General features: G+C 51.6%; 1 protein-coding gene across 1 annotated transcript in view; it reads left to right on the top strand.

Annotated features, from left to right (window-relative positions):
• Window positions 1-24,103, top strand: part of SEMA6C (semaphorin 6C) — a 51,337-nt gene that overhangs the window by 10,066 nt on the left and 17,168 nt on the right. The window contains exons 7-13 of the mRNA XM_048518828.1: window positions 6,495-6,617; window positions 7,994-8,082; window positions 10,703-10,920; window positions 14,278-14,409; window positions 15,498-15,653; window positions 17,551-17,724; window positions 22,756-22,893. Coding sequence (XP_048374785.1) covers window positions 6,495-6,617; window positions 7,994-8,082; window positions 10,703-10,920; window positions 14,278-14,409; window positions 15,498-15,653; window positions 17,551-17,724; window positions 22,756-22,893 — 1,030 coding nt within the window. The remainder of the gene's footprint in view (window positions 1-6,494; window positions 6,618-7,993; window positions 8,083-10,702; window positions 10,921-14,277; window positions 14,410-15,497; window positions 15,654-17,550; window positions 17,725-22,755; window positions 22,894-24,103) is intronic.

Here is a 24,103-nt window from a genome sequence, read left to right as displayed (position 1 = left end):
TATTAAATATTCAATAATTATTTATAGAATATATTCATTGTAGCCAGCGGAATAGTGTTCTCTATATTTTCCCCCCTTCCATCTGATACAAACAACTTTGCTGGTCTTGGAAGCTAAGCAGGGTTATGACTTGGTTGGGAGACCTGTGAGGAATACCAGGGTAGTTACGCAGAGCCAGGGAAAACCCCCTGCGTTCCTCTCTTGCCTTGACCTGGATGGACCAGACTAGTTAAATCCCATCAGATTTTGGAAGCTTAGCTAGGTCAGCCCTGGTCAGTACCTGAATGCAATGGTGGGATCCAAAATTTTTAGCAACAGGTTCCCATGGTGGTGGGATTCAAACTGTGGTGTAGCGTCAATGGGGATGGGCGGGGCACGATGGGGGCGTGGCCTGGCATTCTGGGGGCGGGGCATTCCTGGGCGGGGCTGTGGCAAGGACGCAGCCGCTGCGCCGGTCCTTGGGCGGGAAACGAATGCATGCAGGCACAGGCTGCCACGCATACCGGTTCACCTCCTGCTAGACTGCTTCAAGTTCTGCGCGCTACTGCTGAGAGGAGGGACGTAACTAAGGCAAAAATCACCAATTAGTAACCCCCTCTCGGCACACACAAATAATGAGTAACCTACTCTCGGGAACCTGTGAGAACCTGCTGGATCCCACCTCTGCCTGAATGGCAGACGACCAAGAAAATCCAGGGTTGTTACGCAGCGGCAGGCAAGGGCAAACCCCATCTGTTCCTCTCTCTCCCTTGAAAACCCTCTGGGTTTGGCATAAGTTGCCTATGACTCAGCAGCCCTTTCCACCACCAAGATGGCTTCCAAGTTACAGTCAAAGCATTACAATTTAAACCCTACAGAAGAAAAAACCTACATACCCTTCCCCCCCATATGCCTGTCCTAAGATGCCCAGCTTTTGTTGACTATCCGAACATCTCCTTCTTTATACATTGCCATATTTAAAATTCCAGGGAGCAGCTGAGCTTGAATGGAGCAAGCACACGGCGGCAGATTTTATTAGCTGTTAGTGGCCATATGCGATTATATAGAAATAGCGCGTGCGAGATAACTCAAAGCACGATAGGACGGATGTTCAATCCGGCGACGGCTTTTCTGGGCTCCTTCAAGGAACAGCGAATGCACTGCTAGAAACACATCTGCCAGCAGCAGCTGGAATCCAGACAGCAAACCTGCCAGAGGGCTCGTTTGTGGGCCCTGGGAGAAATCACTCAAATGGTTATCAAATTTGGCTGGCGCACCAGCAATGCGGAGGGGATTAACTGATGCTCTTCAGTCCAAATGGTCTATATTTTGGGTTGCCACCATGCGGTCGACAATTGATGGCAGACTTGCCCATCGGAGGAGGTCCCGTGCCAGAGCTGTTGTGATGTTGTCAGAGATTCTCTAGCATTGGGCCGGAGCTCTATGGTTTACTCTGAAGGCTAGAGCGTCTCCAGTGATGCAGTGACTTCACTTCCGGCTGCACAGAAAGTGATGATTTTGACCCGGCAACCATGGCTGGAGGTGGGAATGTCCAGTGAGGGATATATAAGAACAGTGGTGGCGAACCTATGGCACGGGTGCCAGAGGTGGCACTCAGAGCCCTCTCTGTGGGCACGCAGAAAATCACCCCCCCACACACACACATCTAGGCTGGCCAAGGCAAGAGAGGAACGCTCTGTGCTCCGGGTGGCTGCTGCCTGAGTGGGGGCACAGAGGAGGCAGAGATGCTAGAGAGGCACAGAGCGGTGCACGCGGGACTTGCTGGAGGCTAGAGCAGGCTGGCCCCTGCTCGAGCGGGTGGGGTGGAGGAAGAGGGAGCCAACCGGTTTTTTCTAAACTAAAACCTCAGTATTCAGGTTAAATTGCCAGGTTGGCACTTTGCAATAAATAAGTGGCGTTTGGGTTGCAATTTGGGCACTTGGTCTCGAAAAGGTTTGCCATCACTGTATTAGAAGAAAAAGAACAAGAAGAGGAGGAGGAGGAGGAGGAGGAGTTTGGATTTATACCCCACCTTTCTCTCCTGTAAGAAGACTCAAGGTGGCTTACGAGCTCCTTTCCCTTCCTCTCTCCACAACAGACATCTTGTGAGGTCAGTGGGGCTGAGAGTGTCCTGAGAACTGTGACTAGCCCAAGGTCAACCAGCAGGAATGTAGGAGTGCGGAAACACATCTGGTTCACCAGATAAGCCTCTGCCGCTCAGGTGGAGGAGTGAGGAATCAAACCGGGTCCTCCAGATTAGAATCCACCTGCCCTTAATCACTACACCACGCTGGTGTGTTACTTACCAGAATAGCCATTTGACTGGGATCCAGCAATATCACTGCTCCTTCGTTCTATATCTCACACAGCCATCCTAAGCAAAGTTATTCCTTTCTGTGTCCATTGAAGCCAGTGGTCTTAGCAAGCTGTAACTCTGTTTAGGATTACCTGGTGTGTATCTCCCTGTAAAAAAATCTTGTCCTTCTTCCCAGAGTCGTATCTAGGGAGCAGCAGTGGCGTAGGAGTTTAAGAGCTCGTGTATCTAATCTGGAGGAACCGGGTTTGATTCCCAGCTCTGCCGCCTGAGCTGTGGAGGCTTATCTGGGGAATTCAGGTTAGCCTGTGCACTCCCACACATACCAGCTGGGTGACCTTGGGCTAGTCACAGCTTCTCGGAGCTCTCTCAGCCCCACCTACCTCACAGGGTGTTTGTTGTGAGGGGGGAAGGGCAAGGAGATTGTCAGCCCCTTTGAGTCTCCTGCAGGAGAGAAAGAGGGGATATAAATCCAAACTCTTCTTCTTCTTCTAGGCCAGGGGTAGGGAACCTGCGGCTCTCCAGATGTTCAGGAACTACAATTCCCATCAGCCTCTGTCAGCATGGCCAATTGGCCATGCTGGTAGGGGCTGATGGGAATTGTAGTTCCTGAACATCTGGAGAGCTGCAGGTTCCCTACCCCTGTTCTAGGGGAAAGGTAGCCTGGTGCAAAATCTGAGTTTTGCGGCCTCCCCCTCCTCGCCCCCAGTATGGGCTGCCATCCTCCCCCCACCCCCCGCCCCCACGACCAAACAACAGAGTCGCTGTAGGGGCCTAGTGGGGGAGGAGGAGAGGTGTGGAGGCAATTTTCCACCCCCCACGTGACTAAATAGCTGCAGCCAAGGGACATTTGATCCCATATGTCCCCCTGGGCAGTACGCCCCTGCTTTCTCCAGAGCAGCTTATTATTATTATTTGGAGAGGAGACATCTGAGGGGGGATATGATTGAAGTCTATAGAATTATGCCTGGGGTAGAAAATGTTGACAGAGAGAAATTTTTCTCTCTTTCTCACAATACTAGAACCAGGGGGCATTCATTGAAAATGCTGGGGGGAAGAATTAGGACTAATAAAAGGAAACACTTCTTCACGCAACGTGTGATTGGTGTTTGGAATATGCTGCCACAGGAGGTGGTGATGGCCACTCACCTGGATAGCTTTAAAAGGGGCTTGGACAGATTTATGGAGGAGAAGTCGATTTATAGCTACCAGTCTTGATCCTCTTTGATCTCAGATTGCAAATGCCTTAGCAGACCAGGTGCTCAGGAGCAGCAGCAGCGGCAGAAGGCCATTGCTTTCACCTCCTGCAGGTGAGCTCCCAAAGGCACCTGGTGGGCCACTGCGAGTAGCAGAGTGCTGGACTAGATGGACTCTGGTCTGATCCAGCAGGCTAGTTCTTATGTTCTTATGTCTTCTCATTTTTGTCCTCCAAGCAACCCTTGTGAGGTAAGTTGGTCTGAGAAAGGCGACCGGTTTGAGGTCATCTAGCAAGTTTTGGGACTGGGAAAGCCTTGGGCCCAGTACCAGCCTCTCAGTACCCCCTCATCCTCACATCATTAGATGCCGTTAATTGGTTTTAATACCTCTACGAAAGAGCTTTGAAATCGCCTCGATCAGCAGCAATATAAAACAGACACGTTCTAAATTGCTGCACCGAATGCCGGGCGGACTAATTAGATCTTCGCCCGGCTCGAAAAGTGACAAGCGAAGATACGGGAGCTTCTCGGAGGAGCAATTTGGGGATAGCTATTTATTTGAAAGGCTCTCTGCTGTTAGTCGGGGCCGTTTCCTTTCCCCTTTTTTTTCTCCAATTTTTTCTGGACTGACTCTTCTGTTGAGTTGAATGATTGCCGGTTCTAATTTGTGTCGCGGTTTATTTGGTCTCGGAGTCCTGGGAACCGAAAGGCAAGATATTGGCATCCTACTCAAGAGGAGTGAAGGGCGGGTGTGTGTGTGTGTGGCTGTATTTTAAAAGTGAAAAGAACTTTCAAGAAGAAGAAGAAGAGTTTGGATTTATAGCCCCCCTTTCTCTCCTGCAGGAGACTCAAAGGGGCTGACAATCTCCTTGCCCTTCCCCCCTCACAACAAACACCCTGCGAGGTGGGTGGGGCTGAGGGAGCTCCGAGAAGCTGTGACTAGCCCAAGGTCACCCAGCTGGCATGTGTGGGAGTACACAGGCTAATCTGAATTCCCCAGATAAGCCTCCACAGCTCAGGCGGCAGAGCTGGGAATCAAACCCAGTTTCTCCAGATTAGATACACGAGCTCTTAACCTCCTACGCCACTACACCACTGCTGCTCAAAGGATGTTCTTCCAGAGGACTTTTCCTGTGTCGTCTGCCTGATTTTGCGGACGCTTAATCCTGGACCCTTGGCATATTTGTATTGCTTGCTGTATCGCTGGTTGCTATTCTTGGTGTCTCTAATGGCCCCGTTTCGGGGGTGGGGGGGAATCTACCAGTGGAAGCAGGCAGAGGTGTATTGGGGGGAGATGGCGCCTGGAAGCAACCCGGGGGGGCGGGGCTTAGGGAGCGCTGAGCCCTGCCCCTGCCAGCCTGCATGGAGGTCGGGGACGGGGATTGGGGGCAGGGCCGCCCATCACCGAGCCATGCCCCCGGCCTCCACTCAGGCCGGCAGGGCCTGGGGAGGGCAAAAGCCGGCTGGCACAGAGGCTGGGAGGCGGGGCCACCTACCCCTGAGCCCCGCCCCTTCCTTACCTCCCTGCAGCCCAGCGGGGGAGCTGGGCTGATTGGCATGCACCAGGGGACATGGGCAGTGGTGGGATCCAAAAATTTTAGTAACAGGTTCCCATGGTGGTGGGATTCAAACAGTGGCGTAGTGCCAATGGGGCTGGGCGGAGCACGACGGGGGCGTGGCCGGGCATTCCGGGGGTGGGGCATTAATAATTTCTCTGTTACTGTAAAAAACTCTTACTGTAAAAAAAAAGTTCCTAATTTCCAGCTGGTATCTTTCTGTCCATCATTTAAACTCATTCTAGCAAGTCCTGTCGTCTGCCGCCAACAGAAACAACGACTTCTCCTCTAATAGACTGCCTGTCAAATGCTTAATACTTTCAAATACTTAATTTTGTTTCTAGAAATCAAAAGAAGGAATCTTTCCTCAAACAAGGAACTTTACCATATTTCTAAAACATGTTTTTAAAACAGCCCAACGGGGAGAATGATCCCGTTTTCTACCTTCGCTAACCAGCCACATAGGAAACAACAGGACTTGATGATTTTTGGACCTAATGGAATTTCTAACGGAAAAGCAGATTAGTAACCCCCTCTCGGCACACACAAATAATCAGTAACCCACTCTCGGGAACTGGTGAGAACCTGCTGGATCCCACCTCTGGACATGGGTGACCCCATGTCCCTATAGGCCCGTGGTGGTGGCGAAACTTTGGCACTCCAGATGTTATGAACTACAGTTCCCATCAGCCCCTGCCAGCATGGCCAATTGGCCATACTGGCAGGGGCTGATGGGAATTGTAGTCCATAACATCTGGAGTGCCAAAGTTTCGCCACCACTGCTATAGGCCATACGCCTCTGGAAGCAGGGCACTTATCCTGGTGAGGGGTGAATTCACTGGCACGTGGCCCCTGCCGCCCTCCCTGGTGGTGGGACATGGCAGGGGACGCTGCATCAGAGTCCCTGCCCTGCTGCCAGTACAACAGAGGCAGCCCACAGGCATGGCTGGGGAGGAGCCAAATTTAGTCAGCCCCTCCTAAGCCATCCAGCCCATTGTGCCAGCGGCCGGAACAGCCAACATACACCACCAAAAAGGTGCCGTACGTCTATTCATCCCAATAGGGCAGTGGTGGCGAACCTATGGCACGTGTGCCAGAGGTGGCACTCAGAGCCCTCTCTGTATGCACGCACAAACAAGCCGAAACTTACACACACGTGCACATGACATTTGCTTCTTTGACTTGAACAGTGTAATACTGGAGGTTTGGTTTTATACCCCTGACGCAGTGGTGGGATCCAAAAATTTCAATAACAGGTTCCGATGGTGGTGGGATTCAAACAATGGCGCCGCCGCACATGCGCGCCTCCAGTCCCTATTGGGCAGGGAGGTTGCTTTAGTCACCCCTTCTTGGCAACTCGGAAAAAAATCAGTAACCGCTTCTAGAGAAGTGGCGAGAACTGGTTGGATCCCACCTCTGCCCTGACGGTCTCCGTTTTCTCCCTGCCAGAAGGGAACCTCTACTCGGCTACCGTGGCAGACTTCCAAGCCAGCGACGCGGTGATCTACCGAAGTTTGGGGGAGCGGAGTCCCGTTCTCCGGACGGTCAAGTACGACTCCAAGTGGCTACGAGGTAAGACTGGGGTATTGTGGGGGGGGGGGGGGCAGTGACGAAGGGAGAGAGAATTGCTCCTGGGGCATGAGCTGTCCATGCGTCCCCTCCCGCCCTCGCTCTGGCCCACCCCTCCCTGAAAAGGCCCCAAACGCCCTGCCCCACCCCTGCCCTGCCCCCGGCACGTGACGGCAATGGCGGTGCCCAGGACAAGCTGTCCCGGGCATGTCCCATTGCCGCTACGCGTTGGGGGGGGGGGGGGCGGGCGCAAACAGTCCTTGGACAGAACGGACCATCTTTGAAACCCACCATGTTTAAGATTCTTTAGTGTTTTTATTTGCTTTTTTCTCTTCCTTTCTTCCGTTCTGCAGTCGCGTAGGAGGTTAAGAGCTCGTGTGTCTAATCTGGAGGAACCGGGTTTGATTCCCAGCTCTGCCGCCCGAGCTGTGGAGGCTTATCTGGGGAATTCAGATTAGCCTGTGCACTCCCACACACGCCAGCTGGGTGACCTTGGGCTAGTCACAGCTTCTCGGAGCTCTCTCAGCCCCACCTACCTCACAGGGTGTTTGTTGTGACGGGGGAAGGGCAAGGAGATTGTCAGCCCCTTTGAGTCTCCTTACAGGAGAGAAAGGGGGGATATAAATCCAAACTCCTCCTCCTCCTCCTCCTCCTCCTCCTCCTCCTCCTCCTCCTCCTCCTCCTCCTCCTCCTCCTCCTCCTCCTCCTCTTCTTCTTCTTCTTCTTCTTCTTCTTCTTCTTCAGTGGGACCAGCGTGATGCAGTGGTTAAGAGCAGGTGGACTCCGATCTGGAGAACTGAGTTTGAAATCCATGCCCTACGAGGAGAGACTTAGGGAGCTGGGGATGTTTAGTTGGGTGAAGAGAAGGTTGAGAGGCGACATGATAGCCACGTTTAGATATTTGAAGGGATGTCATGTTGGTGAGGGAGCAAGCTTGTTTTCTGCTGCTCCAGAGACTAGGACCAGGAGTCATGGGTTCAAGGTGAAGGAAAAGAGATTCCACCTAAACATCAAGAAGAACTTCCTGTCAGGGCTGTTGGACAGTGGAATGCACTGCCTCAGAGAGTGGTGGAGTCTCCTTCTTTGGAGGTTTTTAAAGAGAGGCTGGATGGCCCTCTGTCAGGAGTGCTTTGATTGTGTGTTCCTGCCATGCCGGAGGTTGGACTTGATGGCCCTTGGGGTCTCTCCCAACTCTATGATTCTAAGAGGGAAGGCCTATCTCCTTCAATGACACTGATGACAGGAACTCCCGGTCCTTTGGCAGCCTCCTCTTCCTCCCACTGCAAAGTGTCTGACTCTGTCTGCAGCATACAGGGTTGCAACGTTCACCTTCCCCCAATGTTGATATTTTGCTGAGCTTTTCCCCCTTTTCTTCTCAGAACCTCATTTCCTGCATGCCCTGGAATACAGAGATTACGTCTACTTCTTCTTCCGAGAGATCTCCATGGAGTACACCACGCTTGGTCGGGTGAGTGTTTGCGCAGGAAGGGGGGGGGAAGGAGCTGGGATCTTTCAGGGGGATCTGGGATCTTTCAGGACAGCAAACCTGAAACTCCTGGGACAGGAGCTGCTTCACAAATCAATGGTATCTGCCTTCCTTTGTCCTTGGGCAGCCCGTGACCCTATCAAGCTATTTAATTACTGTGGTAAAACTGATGCAGCTGTAGTCACTAATCCTGTCAAGAATTTACGGCCACGTCAAGGAACGGGGATACGTTGAAATTTAAATGGAGTCCAAGGGGCTCAACAGTTTGTGAACGTAGTTAGATTCCATCAGTAGTCGCCTCCTCTAGGGTCTTTTCCGCACAGGAAAATTATACCTTTGTACCACCGGGTTTTTTTTAACCTGGGTCTGTTTTATCCCGCATGGCTGCCCCTCCGCATGGCTGCCCATTTTTTGAAGGAATCCAGTGAAGACTGGGAAGAACTACTCCAGCTTGTTTGGCGCAAGCCCGGGACTTCTACATTGACTTTGGAAGCATATCTGAGCATGCGCGGTGTCCTGCATTCTGATTGGCTGCTGTTTTTTGAGCGGCAGGTGCAAGCATATCTGAGCATGCCTGGTGTCCCGCATTCTGATTGGCTGCTGTTTTTGAGCGGCAGGTGCAAGCATATCTGAGCATGCCTGGTGTCCCGCATTCTGATTGGCTGCTGTTTTTGAGCGGCAGGTGCAAGCATATCTGAGCATGCCTGGTGTCCCGCATTCTGATTGGCTGCTGTTTTTGAGCGGCAGGTGCAAGCATATCTGAGCATGCCTGGTGTCCCGCATTCTGATTGGCTGCTGTTTTTGAGCAGCAGGTGCAAGCATATCTGAGCATGTCTGGTGTCCCGCATTCTGATTGGCTGCTGTTTTTGAGCGGCAGGTGCAAGCATATCTGAGCATGCCTGGTGTCCCGCATTCTGATTGGCTGCTGTTTTTGAGTGGCAGCTTGAATGAACATCAGGCGGGGAGATCAGGCGGCTAGGAGGGAAAAATAAACCAGGCCTGCTGTTGATTGGTGTTCGCATGGTAGCAGGCTCTAGCAGGCTTACCCTGGTTTTTTTAAAAAAGAACCTCCAATTTGGCAATTTCTGAATATCCTGGGATGAGGGAAATATCGTGGGGCAAACCCACTTGAGGACCGGGAACTGTGCTGAATTCTTGGCTGAACAGGGATATTTTTTTCTTGCTCCACCCAGGATATTTTGACCATGTGGAAATGGCCTAGGTCAGGGGTGTCAAACTTGCCGCCCTCCAGATGTTCATGAACTACAATTCCCATCAGTCCCTCCCAACATGAGCATTGGCTATGCTGGCAAGGGCTGATGGGAATTGTAGTTTATGAACATCTGGAGGGCCGCGAGTTTGACCCCTGTGGCCTAGGTGTTCTCATGCTGATTGGTTGAACTTTCCACTAACGCCAGAGCAAAGAATTACAGCGGCCGATTAGGCACAAAATCTTTGCTGTGTAGTGGAGGCCAGTAATGTTGGCTGCATCAAGATTTCTTATACAGATTTCCTGCTTCTGCTTTCCACTCTCTTTGCAGCAAGCAAAACCACTTACAGCACGATCTTTGCAAACTGTCTTTGCCGCCAGAGTGGGACAGATTTCTCAGCGGGCACAGCTTTGTCCCGGACCTCTTTCCTCTGCCCATTTAATCAGTAAACCTTTAATCAATAAGCAGACTCTGTATTGTCGATCGGCAGCGTTTATTGGGAGGCAACGAAGAAACCCAGGTTGCGAGAAGCCAATTCTGGCGAACCTGGCTTTTGCTGTCCTCTCGGGTGGGAAATAACCTGGAGATTCATAGAATCATAGAGTTGGAAGAGACCCCAAAGGTCATCAAGTCTAACCCTCTGCCATGCAGGAACACGTAATCAAAGCACTCCTGACAGACGGCCATCCAAGCTCTCTTTAAAAACCTCCACAGAAGGAGACTCCACCACACTCCGAGGGAGTGCATTCCACTGTCCAACAGCACTGACAGTCAGGAAGTTTTTCCTGATGTTTAGGTGGAATCTCTTTTCCTTCCCCTTGAACCCGTGACTCCTGGTCCTGGTCTCTGGAGCAGCAGAAAACAAGCTTACTCCCTCGCCAACATGACATGTTGGAGATTCCCATGCAAGTTATGCTGCCACCGCTTGTCACTGCCTCTGCCCATGGAGGTTTTGTTTGCAGCAGTGGCGTAGGAGGTTAAGAGCTGGTGTATCTAATCTGGAGGAACCGGGTTTGATTCCCAGCTCTGCCGTCTGAACTGTGGAGGCTTATCTGGGGAATTCACATTAGCCTGTGCACTCCCACACACGCCAGCTGGGTGACCTTGGGCTAGTCACAGCTTCTCGGAGCTCTCTCAGCCCCACCCACCTCACAGGGTGTTTGTTGTGAGGGGGGAAGGGCAAGGAGATTGTCAGCCCCTTTGAGTCTCCTGCAGGAGAGAAAGGGGGGATATAAATCCAAACTCTTCCTCTTCTTCTTCTTCTCCTCCTCCAAAAAAAGATGAGATAAAAAACATGATTGGAAGATATCAAGGATAAAATGCATGCGTTCAGGGTATATGGGGGGGATAGAGTTTTTAGTTCTGAGGAGGTTCTGTCTTTTCTGTCACAGGTGATCTTTTCCCGTGTGGGACGAGTGTGCAAAAACGACATGGGCGGTTCCCCACGAGTGCTGGAGAAATACTGGACGTCCTTCCTGAAGGCCCGCCTCAACTGCTCGGTGCCTGGCGATTCCTTCTTCTACTTCGACGTCCTTCAAGCTGTGACGGACGTGACCCTCGTGAACGGGCGACCGGCCATCTTCGGGGTCTTCACCACGCAGTCCAACAGGTATCCGTACCGCGAGACTTTCTCCTCCCCAGGAAACAGGTGAATCTGACAAAACAGCCGAGCACCAGACCAGAATTAGGAGAGGAGGCAAATAGTGCAAATACTACACCAGTTTAAAGAAACAAACGAAACTCCGCACGGACAGGGATCGAACCGCAAACGTGGCTACGAGAATCTAGTCAGAAAGACCACGCTGGAGGCGAATTGATAATAAAATAATGAGTTGATAATAAAACTGCAAAGATTGTCATACCCTTATATAAAGCCGTGGTGCGACCGCACTTGGAGTACTGTGTTCAGTTCTGGTCGCCACATCTCAAAAAGGAGATCGAAGAGATAGAAAAAGTGCAGAGAAGGGCAACGAGGCCATAATGTTTACCTTTTTAGATTTACCTTTTTAGAGAGCCAGTGTGGTGTAGTGGTTAAGAGCAGGTGCACTCCAATCTGGAGAACTGGGTTTGATTCCCTGCTCTGCCACTTGAGCTTTGGAGGCTTATCTGGTGAACCAGATTAGCTTGTGCACTCCAACACGCGCCAGCTGGGTGACCTTGGGCTAGTCACGGTTCTTCGGAGCACTCTCAGCCACACCCACCTCACAATGTGTTTGTGGTGGGGGGGGAGGGAAAGGAGATTGTAAGACCCTTTGAGTCTCCTTACAGGAGAGAAAGGTGAGGTATAAATCCAAACTCCTCCTCCTCCTCCTTCTATGTTTACCTTGTTAGGTTTCCCACAGTCTGCCACTTTATTTGATCAACCACAAATCGTCAGGGAGGAAGATTATGTATAATAATACCTCTTTAACAGAAGCTCAGTCTAACAGGATGTCTTTTAAGCTGCCCAGCCACTGAGTAGCCCTACTGGGCAAAAGTCCCACCCAGTCCTTCCCAGTTCCTCGTGGCCCTGGGCACCTGGACAGATCTCAGCAGGCTCCACGATGATCCACGTTGGGGACCACGAGCTTTGTTTGTCGCGAAGTCTCTACTGCTCACAAGGAATCCAACGAAACCGTCAGGCCGGCTGTTGAAAACATCACCCGCTGTCTCTGGAGAAAGGAAAAAAAACGTTGACTTTGCCCAATATAGCCGATTGACATCATGTTGTTAAAAATGGCCAGCGCTGAACTTTATTAAAAACACGGCACATTTTTTGACCAAAGGCCGTCCTCGGTGGCCGTTCCCAAAAACAGCTTGTTTATTGAAAGCAATACGTCTTGGCCCAGCAGTGCCCCTCTGGGGGCTTTCGGGATGACCTCAAAGCCGTAAATATGTCGTTTCCTGACAGTATCTGCGATGAGAAGGCACTTTCTCCGTCTTCGGCCTCTGCCGGCAGGCCGGTGACGTGTGTCATTTGCAGCCATCCGTGCTGCGGCATTAAAAAAATCTCCCGTCTCTACCGAGAGGCAGAGTTACCGAAGAGCTTTGTTTTTCCTCCTTGAGAAGTCTATGACGTCTGTGATCGATAATGGCAGACTCAGCCTGTCAATTTCTCTGAACATATTTTGTGAGTGACGGACGACAATCGATCGTCTCGACTTGCGATCGGGGTGTTTAAGATAGTTGCCATAGATCCGCTGGGTGCGGTTTTTTGTTTTAGTGGATTTTCAACGTCAATAGCCTCTCCGCTGTATCGGGTCTTTAAGAGAACGAGCTGGGAGGGGCCCTTAGAATTGCCACGCCGAATCTCACCTTGGCCACAAATCCGCTCCTTCGTGTTGCACGAGTCACGGTCTTTGCTTCAGCATTCCACCCTGCATGGTGGCCTACCTTGCAGGGTCGTCGGGATGGCAGCAAAACAATATACGTGAAGGACTTGAATGGGAGAATGGGAGAATACCCAGTGAGGTAGGCATAGGTTCGGCAGAGAGAGAAAGAGAAGCCCAAAACTGCCCAAGGAATTAAACAACTGCTGTCCACTTCGAAGCAGGTCTGCTCAGAAGCAAGTCCCGTGTTATTCCACAGGAAGAGAGATTTGCAGTTTGCTATTTTATCTTCGGGGATGTTAGTGGGGGATGTTTTAACTCTTTTTGTAAGCTGCCTTGAACCACAAGGGAAGGCAAGCAAAGAATGTCCTCATAAATGAATGAATGAACTGCAGCTTTACTGCCAGAGGCGGATCTAGGAAAAATGTAGCCCGGGTGCAAAATCTTTTTGCCCCGCCCCCCTCCCATATGGCTGGCCGCCTTCCCCCACCACAACCAAACATTTTTTTGCACCAGTTTTTGAAGTCAGTGTATGGACCCAGGGAGGGGAAAGAAGAGGGGCGTGCGGGGAAATTTTCTGCTCCCCACGTGACTAAATGGCCACAACCTGTATGTCCCCCTGGGCGCTACGCCCCTGCTTACTGCCTTTTGTTGGGAACACAAGATTCTAGTCCTCAGTACTTGAAAGATAAGAAGAAGAAGAAGAAGAAGAAGAAGAAGAAGAGGAGGAGGAGGAGGAGGAGGAGGAGGAGGAGGAGGAGGAGGAGGAGGAGGAGGAGGAGGAGGGAGGAGGAGGAGGAGGAGGAGGAGGAGGAGGAGGAGGAGGAGGAGGAGTTTGGATTTATATCCCCCCTTTCTCTCCTGCAGGAGACTCAAAGGGGCTTACAATCTCCTTGCCCTTCCCCCCTCACAACAAGCACCCTGTGAGGTAGGTGGGGCTGAGAGAGCTCCGAGAAGCTGTGACTAGCCCAAGGTCACCCAGCTGGTTTGTGTGGGAGTGCACAGGCTAATCTGAATTCTCCAGATAAGCCTCCACAGCTCAGGCGGCAGAGCGGGGAATCAAACCCGGTTCCTCCAGATTAGATACACGAGCTCTTAACCTCCTACGCCCCTGCTGCTCCCATAAGTCTGGAAATATGTAGGTGGGGTGAGTCCAATGTTGCCGGAGTAATGGAGGGAGAGGTTTTGTGACACCCCGCCCCCAGAGGTGGGATCCAGCAGGTTCTCACAGGTTCCCAAGAGTAGGTTACTAATGATTTGTGTGTGCTAATGGGTGATTTTGCCACGTGATTTCTGCCTTAGTTACGCCCCTCCTCTCAGCAGTAGAGCGCAGAACTTGAAGCAGTCTAGCAGGAGGTGCACCGGCGGGCGTGGCAGCCTGCGCCTGCGTGCATTCGTTTCCCGCCCAAGGACCGGCGCAGCGGCTGCATCCTTGCCACAGCCCCGCCCAGGAATGCCCCGCCCCCGGAATGCCCGGCCACGCCCCCGTCGTGCCCCGCCCAGCCCCATTGGCGCTACGCCACAGTTTGAATCCCACCCCCATGGGAACCTGTTACTAAAATTTTTGGATCCCACCACTGACCCCCCCACCCCCAACACCGGCACAGAGACCTCTGGCTTCTTCCTGTCATTTACTGCTGTCTCTTCTGCCTTCCCAGCATCACCGGCTCTGCCGTCTGCGCTTTCTACATGGACGAGGTGGAGCGAGTGTTCAGCGGCAAATTCAAGGAGCAGAAGAACGCAGATTCGGCTTGGTCCCCCATCCCCGAGGAGAAAGTGCCCAAGCCCAGGTATCGCCTCTTCTGTCAGAGTCTTTGGAAAGGGAAGCCATCTGTATTGGCCCTGCTGGCAGGGGCTGATGGGAATTGTAGTCCCTGAACATCTGGAACACCATAGGTTGGCCATCCCTATTCTAGACCTCTTGTTTACAACAATATGCTTGAAGATCTGGGGCAAGACTGCCAGGTAACAATGAACAATGAACTTGGAGTCCTGTGTTCAGTTCTGGTCGCCACATCTCAAAAAGGATATTGAAGAGGTAGAAAAAGTGCAGAGAAGGGCAACGAGGATGATTGAGGGACTGGAGGGACTGGATTGAGGGACTCTCCTTATGAGGAGAGGCTGCAGCGTTTGGGACTCTTTAGTTTGGAGAGGAGACGTCTGAGGGGGGATATGACTGAAGTCTATAAAATTATGCATGGGGTAGAAAATGTCGACAGAGAGAAATTGTTCTCTCTTTCCCACAATACTAGAACCAGGGGGCATACACTGAAAATGCTGGGGGGAAGAATTAGGACTAATAAAAGGAAACATTTCTTCACGCAACGTGTGATTGGTGTTTGGAATATGCTGCCACAGAAGGTGGTGATGGCCACTCACCTGGATAGCTTTCAAAGGGGCTTGGACAGATTTATGGAGGAGAAGTCGATCTATGGCTACCAATCTTGATCCTCCTTGATCTGAGGTTGCAAATGCCTTAGCAGACCAGGTGCTCGGGAGCAACAGCTGCAGAAGGCCACTGCTTTCACATCCTGCACGTGAGCTCCCAAAGGCACCTGGTGGGCCACTGCGAGTAGCAGAGAGCTGGACTCTGGTCTGATCCAGCTGGCTTGTTCTTATGTTCTTGAGTTCCAAATGTAGGACCCTGTGCCAATTTGTCCAGTTGGAGTAATAGGGATGGGGTAACGGGTATTGGATTGCAGAATTTGGGTTGCCATGGGGTACCTCTTGAACGGTGGGGAAAGATTCTCTCACCTGGGGCAGCGGAATCTCACGGCTCCAGCTGCCTCCTTCGCCCCCCCCCCCTCCTGCCGCTCTCTCAAAAAGGTGGCCTGCCGCTCTCCAATGATCCACGGCCAATGTTCTTAATTTTGTTCAGGCCGGGCAGCTGCGCTGGCGTCGGCCAAGCCTCAAGTTACAAGGCCTCCAGTGAATTCCCTGATGAGATGCTGAGCTTCATCAAGTCCTTCCCGCTGCTGGATGAAGCTATCCCCTCCGTCACGGAGCGGCCCTGGTTCTCCAAGACCTCCAGCAGGTAAAGGGCTGGATTGTGTTCTGCGGGTCTGCCCAAAACCGCCGCTCAGCTCTCAGCATCTGGCTGGGCTGTAGTTCCTCTGCCCGGCTCAGAAGTTCAGTTTAGGCCTCTGGTAGTGTGGTGTAGTGGTAAAGAGCAGGTGGAGTCTAATCTGGAGAACCAGGTTTGATTCCCCACTCCTCCACCTGAGTGGCAGAGGCTTATCTGGTGAACCAGATATGTTTCCGCACTCCTGCATTCCTGCTGGGTGACCTTGGGCTAGTCACAGTTCTCTCAGAACTCTTTCAGCCCCACCCACATCACTAGGTGTCTGTTGTGGGGAGAGGAAGGGAAAGGAGTTTGTAAGCCCCCTTGAGACTCCTTACAAAAGAGAAAGGTGGAGAAGAAGAGGAGGAGGAGGAGGAGGAGGAGAAGAAGAAGAAGAGGAAGGAGAAGGAGAAGGAGAAGGAGAAGAAGAAGAAGAAGAAGAGGAGGAGGAGGGAGGGAGGGAGGGAGGAGGAGGAGGAGGAGGAGGAGGAGGAGGAGGAGGAGGAGTTTGGATTTATATCCCCCCTTTCTCTCCTGTAGGAGACTCAAAGGGGCTTACAATCTCCTTGCCCTTCCCCCCTCACAACAGACACCCTGGGAGGTGGGTGGGGCTGAGAGAGCTCCGAGAAGCTGTGACTAGCCCAAGGTCACCCAGCTGGCATGTGTGGGTGTGCACAGGCTAATCTGAATTCCCCAGAAAAGCCTCCACAGCTCAGGCGGCAGAGCTGGGAATCAAACCCAGTTCCTCCAGATCAGATACATGAGCTCTTAACCTCCTACGCCACTGCTGCTTTGGATTTATATCCCCCCTTGCTCTCCTGTAAGGAGACTCAAAGGGGCTTTCCCTTCCTCCCCCCTGTGAGGTGGGTGTGGCTAAGAGAGTTCTGAAAGAACTGGGACTAGCCCAAGTCCACCCAGCTGGCATGTGTCGGAGTGCACAAGCTAATCTGGTTCCTCGGATAAGACTCCACAGCTCAAGTGACAGAGTGGAGAATCAAGCCCGGTTCTCCAGATCAGAGTGAACCTCCTCCTCCTCCTCCTCCTCCTCCTCCTCCTCCTCCTCCTCTTCTTCTTCTTCTTCTTCTTCTTCTTCTTCTTCTTCTTCTTCGGTCTGGTCAATCTCACCTTCCTTGCAATGAGAAAAATGTGGTGTTTCTAGCTGGGATTGATTATTCTAGCCCAGATCACCGCTGCTCAATAGCTGATTGGTTGCTTCTTTCCTGATTGGCAGCCCAATTTTGGCTCAAGCAAGGCCGAGGGAGGGGGTTGGAAGACCGCAAACTTCCCTGTTGGGCCTGGGAATCTCCCGGCTGAGCTGTGGAACAGAGGAAGGGGCAGTGTGGCGTAGTGGTTAAGAGCAGTGGACTCTTTATCCGGTGAGCTGGGACCCTCTGCCAAGAAATTTTTCTCTCTTTCTCACAATACTAGAACCAGGGGGCATCCATTGAAAACGCTGGGGGGAAGAATTAGGACTAATAAAAGGAAACACTTCTTCACGCAACGTGGGATTGGTGTTTGGAATATGCTGCCACAGGAGGTGGTGATGGCCACTCACCTGGATAGCTTTAAAAGGGGCTTGGACAGATTTATGGAGGAGAAGTCGATCTCTGGCTACCAATCTTGATCCTCCTTGATCTGAGATGGCAAATGCCTTAGCAGACCAGGTGATCGGGAGGAGCAGCAGCAGCAGAAGGCCATTGCTTTCACCTCCTGCAGGTGAGCTCCCAAAGGCACCTGGTGGGCCACTGCGAGTAGCAGAGAGCTGGACTAGATGGACTCTGGTCTGATCCAGCTGGCTTGTTCTTATGTTCTTAATACCCGTGTCCAGCCCCCGAGCTTAGCTAACAGCCCTTCCCGCCCCGCTCTGCAGGTACAAGCTGACCCGGCTAGCTGTGGACCCGGCAGCTGGCCCATCCCAGAATTACACCGTTCTTTTCCTGGGCTCGGAAGAAGGGACGGTGTTGAAGGTGGTCACCGGGACCCACGAGAACTCGTCAGTGGAGACCCGGTTGCTGGAAGAGATCTCCGTCTACAATCCCGCCCGGTGAGTTTGGGGGCAGAGAATCGGGGGGGGGGGGGGGAAGCGTAAATGGAAGTTGCAGTCTACTAGGACAGGGGTCTCCAAAGTGGTGCCCCGATCCAGTGATGAGGGGGGGGGGGATGGTGCCCGGAGCAAAATGGTGTCCAAGCCCGCCAATTTTTTGTTGCCACATGACACCAATGGCGTGCCCCCCTACCCCGCCCCGTGGTAGCTATACTGGGCCCCACGAAACCTGTTGATGCCAGGTGTTATAAACGGGGCAGGGCCAGTTTTGACTGTCCATTGGAGGGTGGATGGGCTGTGTTGCCACACTGTGAGGATCTTCACCGTGTGACTGAAAGTAGGTGCTGCAGCCATTTTCCTCCTCCTCCTCCTCCTCCTCCTCCTCCTCCTCCTCCTCCTCCTCCTCCTCCTCCTCCTCCTCCTCCTCCGTCTCATCTTCTTTTTCTCCTTCCTCCTTGTCCTCCTCCTCTTCTTCTTCTTCTGGGAGCAGCAGTGGCATAGGAGGTTAACAGCTCGTGTATATAATCTGGAGGAACTGGGTTTGATTCTCTGCTCTGCCGCCTGAGCTGTGGAGGCTCATCTGGGGAATTCAGATAAGCCTGTGCACTCCCACACACGCCAGCTGGGTGACCTTGGGCTAGTCACAGCTTCTCGGAGCTCTCTCAGCCCCACCTACCTCACAGGGTGTTCTTCTTCTTCTTCTTCTTCTTCTTGAGTAGCGTAGTGGTTAACGTGTCAGACAAAGATCTGGAAACACCAGGTTTGACTCCCCGTTCTGCCTTGGAAACTTGCTAGGTGACCGTGGGCCTCAGCCTTGACCCTGACCAGTATTTGAATGAGAGCCCTCCAAGGAACACCCGGGGTGGAAAACCACCTTTGACCGGCTCTTGCTTCCAAAACCCTGCAGAGTCGCCCGAGGTCAGCTGTGACTTCAGGGCCAAAACAAACAAAACAAACATTTTCACTTGCAAGAAAACGTTGCGTCGGGGGAGGTAATTCTGCTGCCTTTCACCGTGAGCAGAGGCGGGTGATAAATATTTTACTAAATACAGCATTCATCCATTAGTATTTTTTAAAAAATTGAAAACATCAAACAAATAATACCGTTGGACCGAGGAAAACATTGCAAAACAGTTGGGCAGCTTGTGAAGATTCTTCTTCGGGCTAGACATGAAACAAAACCCACAAAAGTCGGGGGGGGGGGGGAGGTATTGAGGTCATGATAGAAAAACTGCAGTGTTGGGCAGGGGTGTAACTTCTGGATCACATAAGATGTAAATACGGAATTAAAATAGCAACTTTTCTTCCCGTGACTCATGAGACTGTGGATTTGAGTGGGTGAGATGCGTTTGCAACAGGCCTAAAAGAAGAAGAAGAAGAGTTTGGATTTATATCCCCTCTTTCTCTCCTGTAAGGAGACTCAAAAGGGCTTACGATCTCCTTTCCCTCCCCCCCCCCCCCAACAAACACCCTGTCAGGTGGATGGGGCCGAGAGAGTTCTGAGAGAACTGTGACTAGCCCAAGATCACCCAGCTGGCATGTGTGGGAGTGCACAAGCTAATCTGGTTCACCAGACAAGCCTCCACAGCTCAAGTGGCAGAGCGGGTTAAGAGCAGGTGCATTCTAATCTGGAGGAACCAGGTTTGATTCCCCGCTCTGCCGCTTGAGCTGTGGAGGTTTATCTGGGGAATTCAGATTAGCCTGTGCACTCCAGTGCCCACCAGCTGGGTGACCTTGGGCTAGTCCCAGTTCTTCAGAGCTCTCTCAGCCGCACCTCCTCCTCCTCTTCCTCCTCTTCCTCCTCCTCCTCCTCCTCCTCCTCCTCCTCCTCCTCCTCCTCCTCCTTCTTCTTCTTCTTCTTCTTCTTCTTCTTCTTCTTCTTCTTCTTGGGCAGTTAAAGACCATTGAATTTTCTCCGTGGTTCTCTCCAGTGCTGTTGTGGAGAGAAATATTAAGCCAAAATATACTCCCATCGACCAGATAATTGGGTCAATTGGTTCTTCTGGGGGGACGCGTGTTTTTAGCCCAGCAAGAATGCTGTTGTTTGGTATTGTGTTTACTTTCCAAGTATTTTTAGCTCTGAATATTTTCTTTCCCCCTGTTGTTCTTCGGCATCGTTTCTTGTTATCTTTCCGACACTCTCCCCCGTCCTCCTCTCTCCACCAATTTTCTTTCAGTATGAATAAAATCGATCATTGCAAATGGGTTTAAATGGTTAATTTTAACGATTTCATGCTGTTTTTTTATTTTTTCCTCGTGTTTTACTTTGTGAGCTGCCTCGAGGAAGCGTCCCTGGAGAGGCGGCAATTCTAAAGCAACCAACTGTGCCGCAAACTTATTCCCACCTGTCGTGGCTTCCTTCCAGGGCATTCTGGGAGTTTTGATGCTGAGAAGGATTGGCCAGTCTGTCGGGCTTCCCTGTTCTTTGCGGTGGTTTGCCGGGGACGGATCCAGTAGCATTCTCTCCTGATGTTCCGCCTGCATCTGTGGCTGGCATCTTCAGAGAAACGATCCTCTGAAGTTGCCAGACGCAGACGGAGGCAAAACGTCGGGAGAAAACGCTACTGGAACACAGCCATACAGCCCGGAAACCCCACAACGCTCCAGCGATTCCAGCCGTGAAAGCCTTTCGACAAAACAATAAACGGTGTTTTTCTCCTTCAAAAAGTGAACAGTAGAGGACGAAGTTGGTTTTGAAGAGTGAAGAAGAGTGGGAGTTGAAGGGTTAACCCCTCCTGCCCTGCATGGCCCTGGGGCAAATTGAGGCTGCACAAACCTTCAGGATGCAACTCATTTACTTACTTACTTACTTACTTACTTACTTACTTACTTACTTACTTACTTACTTACTTACTTACTTACTTACTTACTTACTTACTTACTTATTTATTAATTATCGTATTTATATACCGCCCCATCCCCTAAGGGCTCTGGGCGGTGAACAACAAGTATTACAAAACAGTAATAACAATAACAGTAAAATTAATATAGTTAACTTCCTTAAAAATATAAAAATTACAGCGTTCCACATAAATCACTTGGCGTCCAGCGTTAAAACTATCAATAAAAACCCCTCCCGAAGAGGGGGACGGTACAGATGTCACAAACTCCCAGAATGTTAAAAGGAGGGACAGAAAGGGCGCACACCATCAGCGGCCGGCCTCCCCGAAGGCCCGGTGGAACAACTCGGTCTTACAGGCCCTGTGGAACTCCCCAAGATCCTGCAGGGCCCGGACAGTTGGAGGAAGAGTGTTCCACCAGGCCGGGGCCAGGGCCGTAAAGGCCCTGGCTCGGGTGGAGGCCAGCCGTATCATTGAGGGGCCGAGGACCACCAGCAAATTGGCCTCTGCCGAGCGCAGAGGCCGTGTAGGGACATATGGGGTAAGGTGGTCCCGAAGGTCATGGAGGGACCCCGGCCCATTATGCAAGCAGAACTTACCCCGCCGCTGTTTGCTTCACAGTGGGGGTTTCCAGCATTTTTTAAAAAATTGGGTTTTTTTGCACAGGGATTCTCCTCCTGCAAAGCGTCTCAGGCCAATCCACCAGTTTGCCCCCTCCCCTCCCCCACCCCCACTTTCTTGTTGTTTCTGTTCAACATCTGTTTGGGGAAGTTGCCTGTCATTGGGGGGTTTTTTTGCACGCGGGGGGCGGGGGGTTGCTGCCTTTCGTCTAGTGCAGTGTTTTCCAACCTTTTCGACGTCACGGTACCCTTGACCTCACTCTTCATATCTCACGGCACCCCTGCCATCCTCCCTGCACCTTCCCCTTCCAGTTTCCCTGCTTGCCACCCCCCACCTTCCCCTCCCAGGGTGAAGGGAAGCGGGGCGAGGAAGCGAAGAAGTGGCTTGCTGATCTGCGGCAGGTCTCCTGCCTCCTGGACCCATTGGCTTCCATATCCTTGCTGGTGCTGGCAGGAGACACCGCAAAAGTGAGGGGGGCCGGTAGCATTGCCGCGGTACCCCTGGGACATGCTCACGGCACCCCAGGGTAACACGGAACCCTGGTTGGGAATTGCTGGTCTAGTGCTACATTGCTAGACCTGGTCAATTTCATCTCAGTTTTGCTTGGCCTGTCACCAGAGCGATAGACTTTCGGCGTTAAAACAAAACAAAAAAAAGGAAGCCCTTCTGATTGGTCCGAAGAGTGGGAGGGACTACTGTGGTGCGGGCAGGGGGAGGAGGGGAGGAGCAAGAAAACCCGAGGAAAGCTGAATGCTGGCTCATCTCCTTCGCTTTCCCCGCAAAGGGATAGGAAAAGGTCACTCAGAGCTTTCGGAAATCACAGGGATTCTCCAATCTGTGAGTGTGGTGCGTTCAGGAGAGGAGACAATGTGTGTATCTGAGAATCCAACCCAAAGGGAATGTCTATTCAATGCAAAGGAGACCACAAATAACCCAAGGAAAGCGAAACGCAGGCCGATCTCCTTCATTTTCCCTGCAAAGGGATAGGAAAAGGTCACTCAGAGCTTTCAGAAATCACAGGGATTCTCCAGTCTGAGAGTGTGGTGAGTGATGTGTATCTGAGAATCCAACCCAAGGGGAATGTCTATTCAATGCAAAGGAGACCACAAATAACCCAAGGAAAGCAAAACGCAGGCCGATCGCCTTCACTTTCCCTGCAAAGGGATAGGAAAAGGTCACTCAGAGCTTTCAGAAATCACAGGGATTCTCCAGTCTGAGAGTGTGGTAAGTTCAGGAGAGGAGACAATGTGTGTATCTGAGAATCCAACCCAAAGGGAATGTCTATTCGATGCAAAGGAGACCACAAACGGCCCAAGGAAAGCAAAACGCAGGCCGATCTCCTTGGGATAGAAAAAGGTCACTCCGAGCTTTCAGAAATCACAGGGATTCTCCAGTCTGAGAGTGTGGTAAGTTCAGGAGAGGAGACAACGTGTGTATCCAAGAATCCAACCCAAAGGGGATGCCTGTTTAATGCAAAGGAGACCACAAACGGCGTTTGTCTCACCTGGCCTCACCAGAGAAGCTCTCGAACTGCCAAGATGAGACTCAGTTTTCTCTTCCCCATCTCCAGGTGCAGCGCCAAGAAGGAAGATCGGCGGATTTTGGGGTTAGAGCTGGACACAGCCAACCATGCCCTCTACGTGGCCTTCTCCAGCTGTGTGGCCCGAGTGCCACTCAGCCGCTGCTCCACCTACAGCACCTGCCGCAGGTTAGTAAAGCAGAGCAAGGAATAATTGCTGGTCTTAGGACATCCAGCCCAGGAGGATACAAAGAAAAGAGCGTTCTTGGCCACCCTTCTAGGACAGCTCAGAGGGAGCAATCCCAAGCAGGTCTACTCAGAAGTAGAATAATAGAATGATAGAGTTGGAAGAGACCCCAAGGGCCATCAAGTCCAACTCCCTACAATGCAGGAACACATAATCAAAGCGCTCCTGTCAGGTGGCCACCCAGCCTCTCTTTAAAAACCTCCAAAGAAGGAGACTCCACCACGCTCCGAGGTAGTGCATTCCACTGTCGAACAGCAGCAGTGGCGAAGGAGGATAAGAGCTCGTGTATCTAATCTGGAGGAACCGGGTTTGATTCCCAGCTCTGCCGCCTGAGCTGTGGAGGCTTATCTGGGGAATTCAGGTTAGCCTGTGCACTCCCACACACGCCAGCTGGGTGACCTTGGGCTAGTCACAGCCTCTCGGAGCTCTCTCAGCCCCACCTACCTCACAGGGTGTTTGTGGTGAGGGGGGAAGGGCAAGGAGATTGTCAGCCCCTTTGAGTCTCCTGCAGGAGAGAAAGGGGGGATATAAATCCAAACTCTTCTTCTTCTTTACTTACTGTGAGGAAGTTTTTCCTGATGTTTAGGTGGAATCTCTTTTCCTTCACCTCGAACGCATTACTTCATTTCCTGGTCTCCGGAGCAGCAGAAAACAAGCTTGCTCCCTCCCCAACATGACATCTCTTCAGATATTTAAACATGGCTATCATGCTACCTCCTAACCTTCTCTTCACCAAACTAAACTAAACATCCCCAGCTCCCTAAGTCTCTCCTCGTAGGGCATGGATTCCAGACCTTTTACCATTTTGGTTGCCTTCCTCTGGACCCGTTCCAGCCTGTCTGTATCCTTCTTGAATTGTGGTGCCCAGAACTGTGCACAATATTCTTAATCCCAGGAAAATGTCCCTGGGATGGTAGTTGAAATCTTGAGTTTATTTATTTATTTTATTTAGACTTTAGACTTTTATACCGCCATGTCCCTGGAGGGCTCTGGGCGGTGTATATAGCGTGGTACAGTCATAAGATAACTAAAACCTTTAAAAGCAGTGATAACAATAAAACTAAGTATACTAATATAATAAATACAAATTTAAAGATAGGTGGCGTCCAGCAACTCGATTTCCAAAGTCCCCTCCCCTAGAGGGAGGAGCGG

Source organism: Sphaerodactylus townsendi, linkage group LG01, assembly GCF_021028975.2.
Source record: "Sphaerodactylus townsendi isolate TG3544 linkage group LG01, MPM_Stown_v2.3, whole genome shotgun sequence".
Taxonomy (NCBI): Eukaryota; Metazoa; Chordata; class Lepidosauria; order Squamata; family Sphaerodactylidae; genus Sphaerodactylus; species Sphaerodactylus townsendi.
This window is presented reverse-complemented; position numbering and strand designations above follow the sequence as displayed.